Source organism: Heptranchias perlo, chromosome 12 (assembly GCF_035084215.1).
Source record: "Heptranchias perlo isolate sHepPer1 chromosome 12, sHepPer1.hap1, whole genome shotgun sequence".
NCBI lineage: Eukaryota > Metazoa > Chordata > Chondrichthyes > Hexanchiformes > Hexanchidae > Heptranchias > Heptranchias perlo.
In genome coordinates, this window is record NC_090336.1 from 36,061,265 (window position 1) to 36,080,643 (window position 19,379).

The 19,379-nt window shown below is 45.3% G+C and overlaps 1 protein-coding gene across 1 annotated transcript in view; it reads left to right on the forward strand.

The window, feature by feature from the left end:
* Positions 1-19,379, forward strand: part of ipo7 (importin 7) — a 60,469-nt gene that overhangs the window by 16,988 nt on the left and 24,102 nt on the right. Inside the window, exons 4-13 of the mRNA XM_067993969.1 lie at positions 19-177; positions 2,835-2,991; positions 7,189-7,278; positions 8,173-8,267; positions 8,699-8,783; positions 9,339-9,473; positions 10,709-10,808; positions 14,238-14,314; positions 15,700-15,816; positions 16,315-16,404. Coding sequence (XP_067850070.1) covers positions 19-177; positions 2,835-2,991; positions 7,189-7,278; positions 8,173-8,267; positions 8,699-8,783; positions 9,339-9,473; positions 10,709-10,808; positions 14,238-14,314; positions 15,700-15,816; positions 16,315-16,404 — 1,105 coding nt within the window. The remainder of the gene's footprint in view (positions 1-18; positions 178-2,834; positions 2,992-7,188; positions 7,279-8,172; positions 8,268-8,698; positions 8,784-9,338; positions 9,474-10,708; positions 10,809-14,237; positions 14,315-15,699; positions 15,817-16,314; positions 16,405-19,379) is intronic.

Here is a 19,379-nt window from a genome sequence, read left to right on the forward strand (position 1 = left end):
ATACTTTTCTTTTTTTAGGGTGCAGCTTACTACTTGCATTCACCAAATAATAAAGCATGACTATCCAGGCAGGTGGCCAGCAGTTGTGGAAAAAATAGGATTCTACCTGCAGTCTGACAACAGTGCCTATTGGCTTGGGATCCTCCTCTGCCTCTATCAATTGGTGAAGAACTATGAGTAAGTTCTTTGTATATTTTTGGTTTGGAATAGTTTTCCTATCTGCTTTTTTGGGCATTTCAGCCTGAGTAAGCCTATTAGTACAGGTACTTTGTTTAAAATCTGTGTACTTGAGATGTAGATTTGTACTACAGTTTTATGTGTATTTTCCGGGAGATGTGTTTTTAGGGTTCTGGAGGAGGGAGTGTGATCTGTGGTAGGAAAGGAAAGTCCCAGATGTCGTGTCCATATAAGGAAAACATTTTCAAAAACGTGAATCATTTGTGGTACAATGGGTATTGCATATTTAAATTCGTAAGTTATTTGTCTGAATTGCTAATTTTAATGTCCGAGGTTACGAGAAGACCATCTGTGGAGAATCAACTTGTATTTTCAGAATTTTTCCTCCTTTTCCTTCCTTGCCGCAGTGGAGACCAATGTCTTGGCAGCTGCCCAAGCTGTTGACAGGCACATAAGTGGTCTGAAATGGTTTCATTTTCTCTCACCTCCTCCTTCACCCTTCACTCACTTTCTCACCCCCCCCCCCCCAACCTTTCCTCCTCCACTTCCCCCATCCCCCACACTGTTCTTCCTCCTTTTCTTTCCCCCCGCGCGCCCCCCCACCCCCCCCCCCCCCGGCCAAAGATCGTTCCTCCTCCTCCTCCTCCTCCTCCCAAGCTCTCGATAGACACGTAAGTGGTCTGCGATGATTTTCATTTTCTCTCTGCTCCTCCTTCTCTTCCTCTCTTCTCCCTCCCTCCACCCCCCCCCCACCCCCACAAACGTTCTCCTCTTCCCACCTCCCCCGCCACCGTCTTCCCCCCCCCCCCAACCCGCCACCGTCTTCCCCCCCCCCCCAACCCGCCACCGTCTTCCCCCCCCCCAACCCGCCACCGTCTTCCCCCCCCCCAACCCGCCACCGTCTTCCCCCCCCCCAACCCGCCACCGTCTTCCCCCCCCCCCAACCCGCCACCGTCTTCCCCCCCCCCCCAACCCGCCACCGTCTTCCCCCCCCCCAACCCGCCACCGTCTTCCCCCCCCCCCCAACCCGCCACCGTCTTCCCCCCCCCCCCCAACCCGCCACCGTCTTCCCCCCCCCCCCCAACCCGCCACCGTCTTCCCCCCCCCCCCAACCCGCCACCGTCTTCCCCCCCCCCCAACCCGCCACCGTCTTCCCCCCCCCCCCAACCCGCCACCGTCTTCCCCCCCCCCCCCAACCCGCCACCGTCTTCCCCCCCCCCCCCCAACCCGCCACCGTCTTCCCCCCCCCCAACCCGCCACCGTCTTCCCCCCCCCCAACCCGCCACCGTCTTCCCCCCCCCCAACCCGCCACCGTCTTCCCCCCCCCCCAACCCGCCACCGTCTTCCCCCCCCCCCCAACCCGCCACCGTCTTCCCCCCCCCCCCCAACCCGCCACCGTCTTCCCCCCCCCCCAACCCGCCACCGTCTTCCCCCCCCCCAACCCGCCACCGTCTTCCCCCCCCCCAACCCGCCACCGTCTTCCCCCCCCCCAACCCGCCACCGTCTTCCCCCCCCCCCCCGACCCGCCACCGTCTTCCCCCCCCCCCCGACCCGCCACCGTCTTCCCCCCCCCCCCGACCCGCCACCGTCTTCCCCCCCCCCCGACCCGCCACCGTCTTCCCCCCCCCCCGACCCGCCACCGTCTTCCCCCCCCCCCGACCCGCCACCGTCTTCCCCGACCCGCCACCGTCTTCCCCGACCCGCCACCGTCTTCCCCGACCCGCCACCGTCTTCCCCGACCCGCCACCGTCTTCCCCGACCCGCCACCGTCTTCCCCGACCCGCCACCGTCTTCCCCGACCCGCCACCGTCTTCCCCGACCCGCCACCGTCTTCCCCGACCCGCCACCGTCTTCCCCGACCCGCCACCGTCTTCCCCGACCCGCCACCGTCTTCCCCGACCCGCCACCGTCTTCCCCGACCCGCCACCGTCTTCCCCGACCCGCCACCGTCTTCCCCGACCCGCCACCGTCTTCCCCGACCCGCCACCGTCTTCCCCGACCCGCCACCGTCTTCCCCGACCCGCCACCGTCTTCCCCGACCCGCCACCGTCTTCCCCGACCCGCCACCGTCTTCCCCGACCCGCCACCGTCTTCCCCGACCCGCCACCGTCTTCCCCGACCCGCCACCGTCTTCCCCGACCCGCCACCGTCTTCCCCGACCCGCCACCGTCTTCCCCGACCCGCCACCGTCTTCCCCGACCCGCCACCGTCTCTTTTCCCCCCCCAACCCTTCAATAGTGGACTGAGTGGCATTTTAATAGAGGGTAGTCATTATTCATCCCTACGTAACATTTAATGGGAACAGAATGAATAGGGGGAGTATTTTTGAATTAAAAGTAAAAGCACTAAAATTATTGTTGTAACATTTTTTTTTTAAGAGAAAAGTCCAATCTCACCAATGCCTTGCTGGGTCTCGTTGCTTGTAGGTCACTCTGGTGTTACTGATTGGGAAGAGCACTGAGTTCCCTGAAGTGGCTTGATCAATTGTATAGAGCACTGCAACTTCAGACTGGTCTAGAAAGCAATCTTACCAGGAAAACTGATGCGCAGATTGTTCATTGTTCAACACAATGTGGGAATGTGCATTTCAAGTGTAGGCACATTTCTCTGTTGCATTTATATTCTGACAAGTCGTTCTACATATTTTGTATATACAGGTACAAGAAACCAGAGGAACGTAGCCCATTGGTGGCAGCTATGCAGCATTTTTTGCCTATGATGAAAGATCGTTTTGTCCAACTTCTCTCTGATCCTTCAGACCATTCTGTCCTCATCCAAAAACAGATCTTCAAAATTTTCTATGCACTTGTTCAGGTAGTATTAATGCAAATATAAGTGTCTTTTCCTATACACTGTGCTGAGGTTATTAAATGTATCTTTGCACTGGTTACCTAACCCAGTACGGCTGTCTTTGAACATGGCTGTGCTATCCCCAAGCTCAGTTAGTTTAAATGTTTCCTAAAAGCAAGCTCAATGCCTACCTTGAGTTTACATGGAGGCTATCCCTCCTAAATGGTTTATCTTGTCCCGCGAATACCCAACAGTTGTTGAAGTGCAGCTTCTCTTGCAAAGATCCTGAAGCCATATGTCGAATCCAATTATCTTACTGTTCCTCTCCAGTGATCTGGTCGTAAATGGTAGTAGCCGTGAAACGACCACCCTCGCACCCTTTTTCTGCAGGTAGGTTACAAGATTCCTGTAGGTGTCCTGCAATACAAAAGGCTTTTTATTCATGTCATTAGTACCAATATGTAAACCAACCACACTGACACTTGCCTTGCATCAGATTGTCCATATGGGCCTGGAGATCTGCAACTCTGGCACCTGGGAAACAAAGGACTGTTGTGGATAGAGCCTTACATCAGCACAGGCTAGTTGTATGTTGCACGATGGAGTCGCCTGTAAGGATCACACGTTACATCTCCTGTGTTCTTGGTGACTGTCTTAGTTGCCTTCCCCTACCTTTACCGTTGCTATTTTCGGGAGGCTGATGTGAACGATGAGGTTCATCAGTCTGGGTGGTGCTGATGCCACTGCATGTAGAATCCCCGAAGTCATAGAGGGACAAACCTGTTTGGAGATGTAATGGAATCTAAAGTTGAGAAGGATCCATTAACTTCAATGGAAGATTAAATTAAATTTAATATGACAGTGTTGTCCAATACATTAGCCACAAGCCACATATAACTAATTGGGAATCCAGATGTGGCTGCATTTTTGATTACTAAATAAAAAAATGAGTAATAGACAGCATCATTGAGCATGTGATCAATATTATTCACATGGCAGGTGCGTGTCTACTTTATCGTACATTTGTTGGTAAAATGGTAAGATGAAAAGCAGTGTTCAAGCCGAATAGCACAGATGCATTTAAGGGGAAGCAAGATAAGTACATGATGGAGAACAGAATAGAAGGATGTATCGACAGAGTGAGATGAAATAAAGTCAGAGGATGCTCGTGGGGACCATAAACGGTGGCATAGACCTGTTAGGCCGAATGGCCTTTTTCTGTGCTGTAAAATTCAATGTAATATGTACTTGATTGGTTACTGCTTATTGGTTATCTGCTAAACTGGTGTGTAACACTTGTGAAAACGCTGGATTAAAATTTTTTACTAACATTGGCGTATGTGGCTAAGATGGGGTTGCTGTAGCCATGCCTGTGGCTTGTCAGTGATTTCTGTTGAACAAAAATGGCATGGTCAACTCTTCTCTTCCCATCTCAATGTGCCAGTTATTTTTCTCCTATGTGAAATCTATCATTCTGTGACTGACTGTGGGCATGCTTCTTCCATCGTTGTTGAGATGAGTTGTTGGCAGAATTTATACAGGTTGACTCGCCCTCAGATGTTGGGCTCTGTACCTGTTTTGAAATGCTAATCCACTTGATTGTACCTCCTTGGTGGTATGGCTAAAATTGGGGAACTTGTTATGTTATAAGAACATAAGAAATAGGAGCAGGAGTATGCCGCACGGCCCCTCGAGCCTGCTCCACCATTCACTAAGATCGTGGCTGATCTTCAACCTCAATTCCACTTTCCTGCCCGATCCCCATATCCCTTGATTCCCTTAGAGTCCAAAAATCTATCTATCTCTGCCGTGAACATATTCAGCAACTCAGCATCCACAGCCCTCTGGGGTAGAGAATTGCAAAGGTTCACAATCCTCGGAAGAAGTTCCCCCTCATCTCAGTTTTAAATGGCCGACCCCTAATCCTGAGACTATGTTCTGGACTCCAGCCATGGAGAACAGCCTCTCAGCATCTACCCTGTCAAGCCCCCTCAGAATCTTATGTTTCAATGAAATCACCTCTCATTCTTCTAAAGTCCCGAGAGTATAGGCCCATTCCACTCAATCTCTTCTCATAGGTCAACCCTCTCATCCCAGGAATCAATCTAGTGAACCTTGGTTGAACCGCCTCGAAGGCAAGTATATCCTTCCTGAGATAAGGAGACTAAAACTGTACACAGTGCTCCAGGTGAGGACTCACAAAAGCCCTGTACAACTGTAATGTGGAGATGCCGGTGATGGACTGGGGTGGACAAATGTAAGGAATCTTACAATACCAGGTTATAGTCCAACAGTTTTATTTGAAAATCACAAGCTTTCGGAGGCTTTCTCCTTCGTCAAGTGACTTACCTGACGAAGGAGAAAGCCTCAGAAAGCTTGTGATTTTCAAATAAAACTGTTGGACTATAACCTGGTGTTGTAAGATTCCTTACATCTGTACAGCTGTAGTAAGACTTCCTTACTCTTGTACTCCAACCCCCTTGCAATAAAGGCCAACATTCCATTTGCCTTCCTAATTGCTTGCTGTACCTGTATTCTAACTTTGTTTCTTGTAGGAGGACACCCAAATCTCTCTCAACATCAACATTTAATAGTTTCTTACCATTGGTGGTTCAGCCAGGACCACTCGGCTCTAGACCTCGTTGCAGCCTTGGTCCAAACATGGACAAACGAGCTGAATTCCAGAGGTGAGGTGAGAGCAACTCCCCTTGACATCAAGGCAGCATTTGACAGAGTGTGGCACCAAGGAGCCCTAGTAAAATTGAAGTCAATGGGAATCGGAGAAAACTCTCCAGTGGCTGGAGTCATACCTAGCACAAAGGAAGATGGTAGTGGTTGTTGGAGGCCAATCATCTCAGCCCCAGGACATTGCTGCAGGAGTTCCTCAGGGCAGTGTCCTAAGCCCAACTATCTTCAACTGCGTCAACAATGACCTTCCCTCCATTGTAATGTCAGAAATGGGTTGTTCGCTGATGATTGCACAGTGTTCAGTTCCATTCGCAACCCCTCGGATAATGAAGCAGTCCGTGCCCGTGTGCAGCAAGACATAGACAACGTCCAGGCTTGGGCCAATAAGTGGCAAGAACATTCGCACCAGACAAGTGCCAGGCAATGACCATCTCCAACAAGAGAGAATCTAACCACCTCCCCATGACATTCAACGGCATTACCATTGCCGCATCCCCCACCATCAACATCCTGGGGTTCACCATTGACCAGAAACTTAACTGGACCAGCTACGTAAATACTGTGGCTACGAGCAGGTCAGAGGCTGGGTATTCTGCAGCGAGTGACTCTCCAAAGCCTTTCCACCATCTACAAGGCATAAGTCAGGAGTGTGATGGAATACCCTCCCTTGCCTGGATGAGTGCAGCTCCAACAACATTCAAGAAGCTCAACACCATCCAGGACAAAGCAGCCTGCTTGATTGGCACCCCATCCACCACCCTAAACATTCACTTCCTCCGCCACCGGCACACCGTGGCGGCAGTGTGTACCATCCACAGGATGCACTGCAGCAACTCGCCAAGGCTTCTACGACAGCACCTCCCAAACCCGCTACCTCTACCACCTAGAAGGACAAGAGCAGCAGGCACATGGGAACAACACCACCTGCACGTTCCCCTCCAAGTCACACACCATCCCGACTTGGAAATATATCACCGTTCCTTCATCGTCCCTGGGTCAAAATCCTGGAACTACCTACCTAACAGCATTGTGGGAGAACCTTCACCACACGGACTGCAGCGGTTCAAGAAGGCGGCTCACCACCACCTTCTCAAGGGCAGTTAGGGATGAGCAATAAATGCTGGCTTTGCCAGTGACACCCACATCTCGTAAACGAATAAAAAAAAATTCTGATTTTCTATTCTTCCTACCGAAGTGAATAACCTCACGTTATTCTCCATCTGTCACCTTCTTGCCCACTGTCTGTGTCTGTATACATGTGCCTGCTGCTACGTGGCACCATACATTGGAATGCACCAATAAAGGGGCCAAGTTTTTGTCCCATTTAGTTGTGTTAGCAGTTATAGTACTATGCTTGATGGTAAATGCAATTGGAATTGGGCAATCTTAATTATTGCATGAAATAACTCCACTGAACAGTTTTGTTTAATTTGTGTTAATTTATAAAGACAGATTTTATTTTGAATTAAATGAAGTGTAGGCTGAACTTTGTAGCTTTTGTTTGATTGATTGTATTTTGTTTTCTGTCTACAGTACACTCTGCCGTTGGAGTTGATAAGCCAACAAAACCTTACGGAATGGATGGAAATACTCAAAACTGTTGTTGATCGGGATGTTCCTCCTGTAAGTCCTTCTCTTTTGCTCCTCCCTTTCTTCCCAGTGTTGTTTGCCTAAATATATGAACTGAACGTTTCTATCCTTTTAACCAAGGAGAGTGGAACATGAGTAAAGATGCATGTTTCTATTTTACTTTTATAACACAACAAACTAGGGAACTAGGTTTTTTAAACAATTTTGAAGCCCCTAATATAGGTAGAAGTTGAATTGTGAGTTTGTGGGCGGGTTATGTTATAAATCCATTAAAATTCTTACTGAACTACTGCCAGAGAAATGAGATTTTAAAAATTCTATACTGTGGATTTTTGCTTCCTAGATGAATAGCATAGACTGCTGTCTTAAGTTTATGCAATGTGATGTTGCAAGAAACACTCAGTTATAGGAATGTTACTGTTTGTATTCAATTAGTCTTATAACGGTAAAATGTAACAATTTTAAATGTTTTAAATTTAAATGTTTTCCTTTTTTGCGCTTTCTTATTCTATACTTACTATTACAGTTTTTTAAGTGTGATATTTTACTTCAAAGTATTCCTACCTGCATTTCTCTCCCTCTGCCAGTGAGCTGGTGCATCTGTAATAAGCTTGTTATTAATTGTTTTTTAAGTTTCTAAAGCTTTATTTCATAACTGTCAAGAGACTGAGCATTGCATCATAGTGATGACCAGATCAATATATGCAAATCAGGCCATTTGCCAATCTCTCAGCTTGAGCTCCTGATTAAAAACTGTATATAGTTTGTAGCTGTGTGCATTCCCTGCCAAATATTTCCACTATAGATTTCTTTGTCTGCATCTATAATAGTAATTGACTGTAAACCCCATCATGCTGTAATTATGCACACCTGCCAATAGGGGTGTGTTCAGCAAGTTTTCATAATTGAATTTGTGCTGGTTTTAAGGAAACTCTTCAAGTTGATGAAGATGATCGACCTGAGCTCCCTTGGTGGAAGTGCAAAAAATGGGCATTGCACATCTTGGCCAGATTGTTCGAACGGTGAGGGTTTTTCCAATGGTTTTTCAGTGGATTGTAATTTATAGAATAAGCTGTGCAACTTTATTTTTCTCTCTTTCCCTCTGTTTCTGAAAGTGTTTACTCCAAGCTGGGGTTTAGTTACACAGATGTCATCCTTGCTCCGTTGTCCATCACTGATGTGTGAGCTTGGACATTGTGTGTTGACCGGCTGTTGAACCATGGGGGCAGTACAGCTGAGTCAATCCTGACCTCACCCAGTGTCCACACTTAAGCACTCCCGACAGGAGTCACTGGATAGTGATCAAGAGCCAAAATTATGAGGCTATCCTGATCTGCATGCTTGTTACTCGCTGACAAATTTGGGGGAGCCATGATTGTGAAACTTCCAAATGCATATCTAAAACTTCAAATGTTTCAATGAATGACTACTGAAATGTATTTGTATCCACCAGATATGGAAGTCCGGGCAATGTTTCCAAAGAATATAATGAATTTGCTGAAGTATTTCTCAAAGGTTATGCTGTCAGTATCCAGCAGGTACAGTATCTTTTCCATGCAGTTCTTCCAAGCCCTCAAAAGTTGTCCTTTTTTGAGCCTTACTGCTTTGTCATCTGCGCTTTCCCCTTCAGCTAAGTGGGAGGGGTGGAAAGTTTAGTGTATAGACTTTGCATATTGCCATTAGGAATGGTAATATATAATTGAATGATGGAAAATCCAATTCTACGGCATTGGATATCTTTCTCCAAAACTTCTCTGGTATTTCAGTAAAACTATCAACTCCTCCTGAGGTAGAAGTGGTTTGAATCCTAATTAGGTCTGGGATTGAAACCTATTTTTTTTATATATAGGTTAAATTAGTGTGCTACACTTAGCTATTAACTCTTGATACAAATTTATATAAGCTATATCAAGTCATTTTGGTTATCACCAGCAGATGGCCATAGAGATATGAGTGACTGACTATAGTACGCTACAGAACACTGCTGCAACATCTTTAGATTATGCGCAGACCATGTATTTCAGATCTTTGTACTAGAAATTTTCTTAAGCACATATCTAAGCTAGTCCTTTATTCAGTATATCTTGTTACAGGTGCTGTTGAAAGTTTTATATCAGTACAAAGAAAAACAATATGTGGCTCCTAGAGTATTGCAGCAAACACTGAACTACATTAACCAGGGGGTCGCTCATGCTGTCACCTGGAAGAATCTAAAACCCCATATTCAGGTGAGGCTGTTTGTAATGCCTATCTAGTTTAACATAGTTTGCCTAACAATTCTGAGCAATGTTATTATATAGAACAAATTATAAAAAGTAGATGAGTTCTGTTTTTCTATCTTTTAGTTGGTTTAATAATGCTGTTGTCAAAATCAGGATCTGCTCAGGACTGTTGAGTCATGGTTGTGTAAGTTCATGGTCTGTGAGCTTATCAGTGGAGTCATGAACCCAGGGTTCCCCCATCCATTTCCTGTCCTGGGGCTGTTGACAGCTTGCAGATGTGCTGTTCCATGGGCAATGGTTGTCATCTGATGCCTTTGCCTGAATGGCCATTCTTCATGCGAGTCCAGCTAGTGACTTGGTCAGCTTCTTAATTAGTTGAGGCAACACAGCTGAGCCAAATTCTGTCTTAATATGCACTTCCAGTGATATCATTGGATATTGAACAGGAGTGAGAAGCTAGCCTGCTATGCCTATGAAGAAATAGTGCAAGGATGTCTTTCAACTGAAGCAGTAAATAATTTAGAAGTCTTGGCTCCCCTGGTAGCTCAGTAGGTAATTGCGCCACTTGATTTTTTAATTTCGATCATGGGATGTGGGCGTCGCTGGCATGACCAGCATTTATTGCCCATCCCTAATTGCCCTTAAGAAAGTGGTGATGAGCTGCCTCCTTGAACTGCTGCAGTCTGTGTGGTGAAGGTTCTCCCACAGTGCAGTTAGGTAGGGAGTTCCAGGATTTTGACCCAGCGACGATGAAGGAACAGCTATATAATTCCAAGATGTACTAAACATGTAAACTGGAAAGGCCAGAGATTGAGTGAGCTCAACTTGGGGATTGGTGGGAGCAGGAACTGCGACATTGGCTTTTGTGTCCCTGAGCTAAGGAAGGGGAAAATCATCAGTTAAGGTCCCTACTCCTGATCCAGTAATTCCTGCTGGAAAATACATTGAATGAGAACAGTGGCTATGATGACACCTGTGGTTGGAAAACCTGCAGACATTCACTGTCTTGGCTCGCATTAAGAATGGTTGTTTGGCTAAGATATAAGAGAGCTGTAATACCTATGGAACTGTACCCCAACAAGAATCACCACCTTCAGGAATAAAAGATATGGGTGATAAACAAAATTGATAATTACTGTCCCTAACCAAATTATTTTTTGAGTCTTTGTACCAATTGAAACAAAATCTGCTGATTTTATTTTGAGATATTAATTTAAACAAGCTCTGTTTGCTGTTCACAGGGCATTATCCAAGATGTTGTCTTCCCCTTGATGTGCTACACAGATGCAGATGAGGAGCTCTGGCAGGAGGATCCATATGAATATATTCGTATGAAATTTGGTAAGATGTGCTGTGTTTACCTCATAAGTGGGATTGTTGATTTAAAAATACGTATCGTTGCTTCAATTATAAAGATATAGCCGCCTGTTTAAATGGCCTTTTTTAAAAAAAAAATTTTTTAAATTTGTCCTTTGCCTTTTCCACCAAATCTCTGCGATTAGCTTTTGATAGCTCTACCAAAAAGTTGGCACAGACATAATGGCCCCTGAACATCTGTGGTTGCTCTTTCTTCCTACCCTCTTCTGCATTAATTCCTTGCTGTGGTATGGTTCTACATGTACTATATTGCCGGTGGATATTTCATCCAAATAGGCATTGTTCATGTTGAACCTAGACGATGGGTGGCAGCAGGCTTTTTATCCAATCATAGAGTCTATGGTTGGATAAAAAGCACGGAGAGAGGCCCTTCGACCCATCGTGTCCGCGCCGGCCATCAGCCCTGTCTACTCTAATCCCATATTCCAGCATTTGGTCCGTAGCCTTGTATGCTATGGCATTTCAAGTGCTCATCCAAATGCTTCTTGAATGTTGTGAGGGTTCCTGCCTCCACAACCCTTTCAGGCAGTGAGTTCCAGACTCCAACCACCCTCTGGGTGAAAAAGTTCTTTCTCAAATCCCCTCTAAACCTCCCGCCTTTTACCTTGAATCTATGTCCCCTTGTTATAGAACCCTCAACGAAGGGAAAAAGCTCCTTAGTATCCATCCTATCTGTACCCCTCATAATTTTGTACACCTCAATCATGTCCCCCCTCAGCCTCCTCTGCTCCAAGGAAAACAAACCCAATCTTCCCAGTCTCTCTTCATAGCTGAAGCGCTCCAGCCCTGGTAACATCCTGGTGAATCTCCTCTGCACCCTCTCCAAAGCGATCACATCCTTCCTGTAGTGTGGCGACCAGAACTGCACACAGTACTCCAGCTGTGGCCTAACCAGTGTTTTATACAGCTCCATCATAACCTCCTTGCTCTTATATTCTATGCCTCGGCTAATAAAGGCAAATATCCCATATGCCTTCTTTACCACCTTATCTACCTGTTCCGCCGCCTTCAGGGATCTGTGAACTTGCACACCAAGATCCCTCTGACCCTCTGTCTTGCCGAGGGTCCTCCCATTCATTGTGTATTCCCTTGCCTTGTTAGTCCCTCCAAAGTGCATCACCTCGCACTTTTCCGGGTTAAATTCCATTTGCCACTGTTCCGCCCATCTGACCAACCCATCTATATCGTCCTGCAGACTGAGGCTATCCTCCTCTCTATTTACCACCCTACCAATTTTTGTATCATCAGCGAACTTACTGATCATACCTTTTACATTCATATCCAAGTCATTAATGTAGACCACAAACAGCAAGGGACCCAGCACCGATCCCTGTGGTACCCCACTGGCCACAGGCTTCCAGTCACAAAAACAACCTTCGACCATGACCCTCTGCCTTCTGCCACTAAGCCAGTTTTGTATCCAAAGTGCCAAGGCACCCTGGATTCCATGGGCTCGTACCTTCTTGACCAGTCTCCTGTGGGGGACTTTATCGAAGGCCTTACTGAAATCCATGTATACCACATCCACTGCGTTACCCTCATCCACACGCCTAGTCACCCCCTCAAAAAATTCAATCAAATTAGTCAGACATGATCTTCCCTTGACAAAGCCATGTTGACTATCCCTGATTAATCCTTGCTTCTCCAAGTGGAGACTAATTTTGTCCTTCAGAATTTTTTCCAATAATTTTCCTACCACTGATGTTAGGCTCACTGGCCTGTAGTTCCCCGGTTTTTCCCGACTCCCCTTCTTGAATAATGGTACTACATTAGCGGTTCTCCAGTCCTCTGGCACATCCCCTGTGGCCAGAGAGGTTCTGAATATATGTGTCAGAGCCCCCGCAATCTCCTCCTTTGCCTCACACAGTAGCCTGGGATACATTTCGTCCGGGCCTGGGGATTTATCCATTTTTAGGCCTGCTAAAACCGCCAATACCTCCTCCCGTTCGATGTTAATATGTTCGAGTATATCACAGTCCCCCTGCCGTATTTCTATGTCTACGTCGTCCTTCTCCATAGTGAAAACAGATGCAAAAAATTCATTTAGAACCCCTCCTACATCTGCCGGCTCCACATGGAGCATTGCAGCTGAATCCAATCCCACTGACCATATGTGCATTTACAGCAGGAATTGTTTGATTATGGATACTGATCAGCAGGACTGAGGATCCTGACTTTTTTTTCCTCCAAAATTTAGGGGTGCTGAGTCAGATTGTAGTACCCCTCGTGTTCTCCTGTCTGGGATCAGCTAATATAGCATAGACTGGGATCTTACTGGTCTGTAAGACTCAAATATGATGCTATTCCTACTTCATTTTTTTTCCTCTCCGTAATTCCAAACCCATCCCCACAACAAGCGAAATGTATTCAACTCTTGAGGTGCTGGCACGTTAAATGTGTAGAGTTTCACAATTGATGGTTTTTTGACAGTGCCCTGGCTAAAAGTTAGCTGCCACATAAATTACTTAAAGGTTTTTTTTTGTATTGAGCAGCATGGTTTGATTGTATGCGTATGCTGGAACTGTATAAAACACTAGTTAGGCCACAGCTTGAGTACTGCGCACAGTTCTGGTCACCACATTACAGGAAGGATGTAATTGCACTAGAGAGGGTGCAGAAGAGATTTACGAGGATGTTGCCAGGACTGGAGAATTTTAGCTATGAGGAAAGATTGGATAGGCTGGGCTGATTTGATTGAGGTGTACAAAATTATGAGGGGCCTAGATAGAGTGAATAGAAAGGACCTATTTCCCTTAGCGGAGGGGTCAATAACCAGGGGGCATAGATTTAAAGTGATTGGTAGAAGGATTAGTGGAAATTAGGAAAAAAATTTTCACCCAGAGGGTGATGGGGGCCTGGAACTCACTGCCTAAGAGGGTGGTATGGGCAGAAACCCTCAACTAATTAAAAAAAAATACCTGGATGTGGACCTGAGGAGCCATGACCTGCAGGGCTATGGACCAAATGCGGGAAAGTGGGATTAGACTGGGTGGCTCGTTTCTCAGCCGGTGCGGACACGATGGGCCGAATGGCCGTAAATTTTCTATGATGTGATTTTAGCATGCTGCTCTTTGCTGGCTTTGTAAAAGTTTTTCCTGAGTTGTACTTGAAATTGTTCAGCAGGTGAGCTTCTTATACTGAGAAAATTTGCTATTGGTCACTATCTTTACTAAATCTGAAGGAAGCTACAGTGTACAAATTGTAAGGGTATTGCAGTTCAGTTTGAATTTGGGTCATCTATTAATGCCCTTAGAGGTATTATCTTGTGGCTAAATTCGGTATGGGTGCTATTTTGATTTAAATCTAACAATTTAAACGTGTTCAACTTGCAATTGGGCATTTAATCATCATTATTGTAATTTATAGTACTTAATTCCTGGATTTTATGTGCAGATGTGTTTGAAGACTTCATCTCTCCAACGACAGCTGCTCAGACATTATTGTACACGGCCTGCAGTAAGAGAAAGGAAGTGAGTATTTCACTACAATCTTCAGATGTTGCTATTAGCTGGGCTGTTGTCCTACCGTTTACAAATGTGTACACAAAATGCTGTAATTATTTACTTACTAACTTAAAAATATTAGTGTGGAGCTTTTTTTGCTGGTTTAGGCCTTGGCCACGGACAGTGTGCGCATAGTGTCTGTTCAGTGCTGTTTTGCAACTGGATTGCAGCGCTTACAAGCACTGTTGGCCGTAGGGAAACTTTAGATCATGTGGTCTAGCAGTGTTGCAAGACAAGCTCAGTGCTGACCAACGTCCAATTCAATTAACTAAGTAGCTGAGACCACCTAAGTGGCTTTTCCAGCATTCTGTATGTCCAGTGACAGCTTTTGAGATGTGAATTACCAGAATAACTCTAGTTTCCAAAGATGAGATCGATATAAAAATTAAAATGATATGTAACTTTTTAATTTAGTTAAACTTACGAAAGATGCTGGGGCAAGGATGCAATAGAAGGTATTCCCAATTAATACTTTTTTCTCAGCATTTCAGTGTTGGTAGCAGTAATTGACTTTTTAATGCTTAAATGAATAAATTGAGATCAGAAGATCTTACTGAGTAAAACACTCATGTTTAAAGACAACGTAGACACTAATCATGATATTTGAGCAAATTATACAAATATTAGATGAAAAATATTACACGGCCCAGAGAAATCGGATGAGAGTTCGTAGCTCCAATGCAGAGCCAACACAGGCAGGTTGGGCTGAATTGCGGCCTTGTGTGCTGATATTTTTAGGGTTCTGATGTGTAATGCAGTGTGGTACAGCACCACCAGATGGTGCTGTGGAGGGCTGGAACCCTGGGATTCTGAGAGATCCTCCCATCGTTGAATTCCTGACCAACTGCAAGGTTTGTCAACTCTTGGACTACTCTTGCACTCCCAGTAGCATAGGTGGAGGTTTGGAAACAGTTACAAATGCGTGTCTGGGAATAATGAGGTGGGTACAATTTTGTCTTTTAAAAAGCATTTGGACAGTTACATGGGTAAGATGGGTATAGAGGGATATGGGCCAAGTGCAGGCAATTGGGACTAGCTTAGTGGTATAAACTGGGTGACATGGACATGTTGGGCCGAAGGGCCTGTTTCCATGTTGTAAATTCTATGATTCTATGAATAAGTCTCGCCTTCAAAATACTATCTTTGCACAAAAAAGCACTTAAATTTGTTTTTGAATTATTGCTTGAATGGATTGAATTTGTGCATTATCTGTTTACCTACAACCATTGTTTTGTTTTTAAAAGGTATTTAGGCCCTTGTCTTTCCATTTATTTCTGTACTGCAATATTGTAAACTATAATCAACGCTTCGGTATAAGTATTAATCCTCCCAATGTAATTTTTTTGATTCAGGTGTTGCAAAAAACAATGGGATTTTGTTACCAGATTCTTACAGAACCAACTGTTGATCCACGGAAAAAAGATGGCGCTTTGCATATGATTGGCTCCCTAGCAGAAGTACTATTAAAGGTGATTAATATAGTGATACATAAAGGAAAGCCCTGTTTAATTGCACGGTTATGTGCTGTCTCTCCCCTGGCAGAAAGAATGGATTACACTGTTCAACATTAGAAAATACAAGGTGGTGTTATGCAGTATGTTGTGCTTGTCGTCTCCTCCACGTCGCTGTGCAGGTGATCTTGGTTAAGCTGCTGTGGGGAAGAAGCAAGCAGGTGCCAGATTTTTCTCCAATCCTATAGGCAAACTAGGGTGGTGTCAGGGGGAGTACTCTTGCATGGTTCCTAGAAGTTGACAGCATCCTGGAAGTTGTGGGTCTGTTAATTGCAGTTGGTGGGTGGCTGAGGAGACTGCCGGAGAATTGAAAGAATGCATATCTTCACACCGAAAAAAAAAGTGGAGAAATGCATAGTTGAGTTTCTTCCTTTTTATGTTTGTGCACAATTGATGATCTGTCTGTGGTCTCAATTTTAAATAGGTTTAACCAGCTATTTTTTTTTCCTGAAACAGAAAAAGATCTACAAGGATCAGATGGAATTCATGTTGCAGAACCATGTATTCCCATTGTTCAGCAGTGAGCTGGGCTACATGAGAGCAAGGGTGAGTTTGTGTTCATATGTTCCCTATTTCATCTCCTTGTGGATTGCCTTTAGCTTTTGAGGGTGGGTCGCTCCAAATCAGATACCAGTGTCCCTTTGTAATTGCCCCATAACATCAAGGCAAGCTAATATCAGTTTAACCTGCCCCCTCTTGCTTCTGTGTAGTTCTTCATCGAATTGTTCAGGTGAAAACTGACTGTGGTTACCCAGCTGAGGCAAACCAGTAACAACATCTTCTAGTTTAGAAATGAGGGATCAGCCACTTTGGACCCCACCCTGACTTTTTTTAAATCTACTTGTGAATCTCCCATGATACTGTCTATTGTGAGTCAGAGAATGCTGTTTTATAATGTTACGCCATGTAACACTCAAGGTTTTATCAGAATCAGTACTTCAGAAACTGAATTAAGTCCAGTTGCATTGCATGGTATTCTGGGAATTTTACTGGTATTTTAGGGATGTGCTAGAGGGAGGTGCTGGAAGTCTTAACGCGCATCAAGGTAGATAAATCTCCGGGACCTGATGAAATGTATCCCAGGACGTTATGGGAGGTTAGGGAGGAAATTGCGGGTCCCCTAGCAGAGATATTTGAATCATCCACCGCTACAGGTGAGGTGCCTGAAGATTGGAGGGTAGCAAATGTTGTGCCTTTGTTTAAGAAGGGCGGCAGGGAAAAGCCTGGGAACTACAGACCAGTGAGCCTGACATCTGTAGTGGGTAAGTTGTTAGAGGGTATTCTGAGGGACAGGATCTACAGGCATTTGGAGAGGCAGGGACTAATTAGGAACAGTCAGCATGGTTTTGTGAGAGGAAAATCATGTCTCACGAATTTGATTGAGTTTTTTGAAGGGGTAACCAAGAAGATAGATGAGGGCTGTGCAGTAGACGTGGTCTACATGGACTTCAGCAAAGCATTTGACAAGGTACCGCATGGTAGGTTGTTACATAAGGTTAAATCTCATGGGATCCAAGGTGAGGTAGCCAATTGGATACAAAATTGGCTTGACGACAGAAGACAGAGGGTGGTTGTAGAGGGTTGTTTTTCAAACTGGATGCCTGTGTCCAGCGGTGTGCCTCAGGGATCGGTGCTGGGTCCGCTGTTATTTGTTATTTATATTAATGATTTGGATGAGAATTTAGGAGGCATGGTTAGTAAGTTTGCAGATGACACCAAGATTGGTGGCATTGTGGACAGTGAAGAAGGTTATCTGGGATTGCAACGGGATCTTGATAAATTGGGCCAGTGGGCCGATGAATGGCAGATGGAGTTTAATTTAGATAAATGTGAGGTGATGCATTTTGGTAGATCGAATTGGGCCAGGACCGACTCCGTTAATGGTAGGGCGTTGGGGAGAGTTATAGAACAAAGAGATCTCGGAGTACAGGTTCATAGCTCCTTGAAAGTGGAGTCACAGGTGGATAGGGTGGTGAAGAAGGCATTCAGCATGCTTGGTTTCATTGGTCAGAACATTGAATGCAGGAGTTGGGATGTCTTGTTGAAGTTGTACAGGGCATTGGTGAGGCCACACTTGGAGTACTGTGTACAGTTCTGGTCACCCTATTATAGATAGGATATTATTAAACTAGAAAGAGTGCAGAAAAGATTTACTAGGATGCTACCGGGACTTGATGGTTTGACTTACAGGGAGAGGTTAGACAGACTGGGACTTTTTTCCCTGGAGAGTAGGAGGTTAAGGGGTGATCTTATAGAAGTCTATAAAATAATGAGGGGCATAGATAAGGTCGATAGTCAAAATCTTTTCCCAAAGGTAGGGGAGTCTATAACGAGGGGGCACAGATTTAAGGTGAGAGGGGAGAGATACAAAAGGGTCCAGAGGGGCAATTTTTTCACTCAAAGGGTGGTGAGTGTCTGGAACGAGCTGCCAGAGGCAGTAGTAGAGGCGGGTACAATTTTGTCTTTTAAAAAGCATTTGGACAGTTACATGGGTAAGATGGGTATAGAGGGATATGGGCCAAGTGCAGGCAATTGGGACTAGCTTAGTGGTATAAACTGGGCGACATGGACATGTTGGGCCGAAGGGCCTGTTTCCATGTTGTAACTTCTATGATTCTATGAATTGTCAGGTTTCTATGAAAACTGTTAATTGTGGCCTTTATTCTATTTTCCTTTTTATACATGGTAAGATATAGCAGATTCAAGGTAGGTGTTTGGCAGTATTGGGGGAGGATCCTGAGTTTTGGCAGCATTGAAGTAGGGGTCCTTGAGTTAGGCAGTCCTGGAGAGTGGGGGAGGGGGAGAATCCTGATTTCTAGTTGGAAGAGGTGGGGTTCCTGGTTTTAGAAGCAATGGAGGGAGGTCCCAGAGATGGGATCTGTTGGTATTGAGAGGAGGTAAGCCATGGGTCTAGTGGCACAGGACAAGGCAGACCAACAGTCTTCTGCCTGTTTGTTTTTGTAGCCCAGAGTGTGCCTGCTCTCAAACCATTGCTAGCTTATAGCTGGTTTTCAGCATTGAACAGTAATTGTGTAAACTATGGGCCAGGGGGCTGGCCTGATGGACAAAGAACATACAAGAATTGTGGCTTAAAACAGGCCAATGTAGGTTGCGAATGATGCATTGCCTGTAAAAACTATAGTGTTTACCTTAATGGTATATATTAAATTTAACATTGAGTAGTGGGTCTCTCATTGGGGGTAGGAAGAAAGTGGAATGAAACAAAAATTAAACTGAAGCATAGCAGGGGACAACATTGGAAAAAAAAGTAGTTGCCACATACTTCAAGTTGCAAGTCTGAAGTTACATTGGGTCGGGGGAAGGAAACAATGCTATAGGAAAAGTGAGGAATTGTGTAGCAAGCGATTATTTCAAAAGAGTAAACTAGCTGCACACTCGTAAGGTGAATTCAATAAATATGAATTTGAAAGCAATCTTGCATAGAATGGGGAACAGCAAATATATTTACTGAATAAAATTGGCAATTTCTCATGAACTTGGAGAAATTAAGTAAATATGCA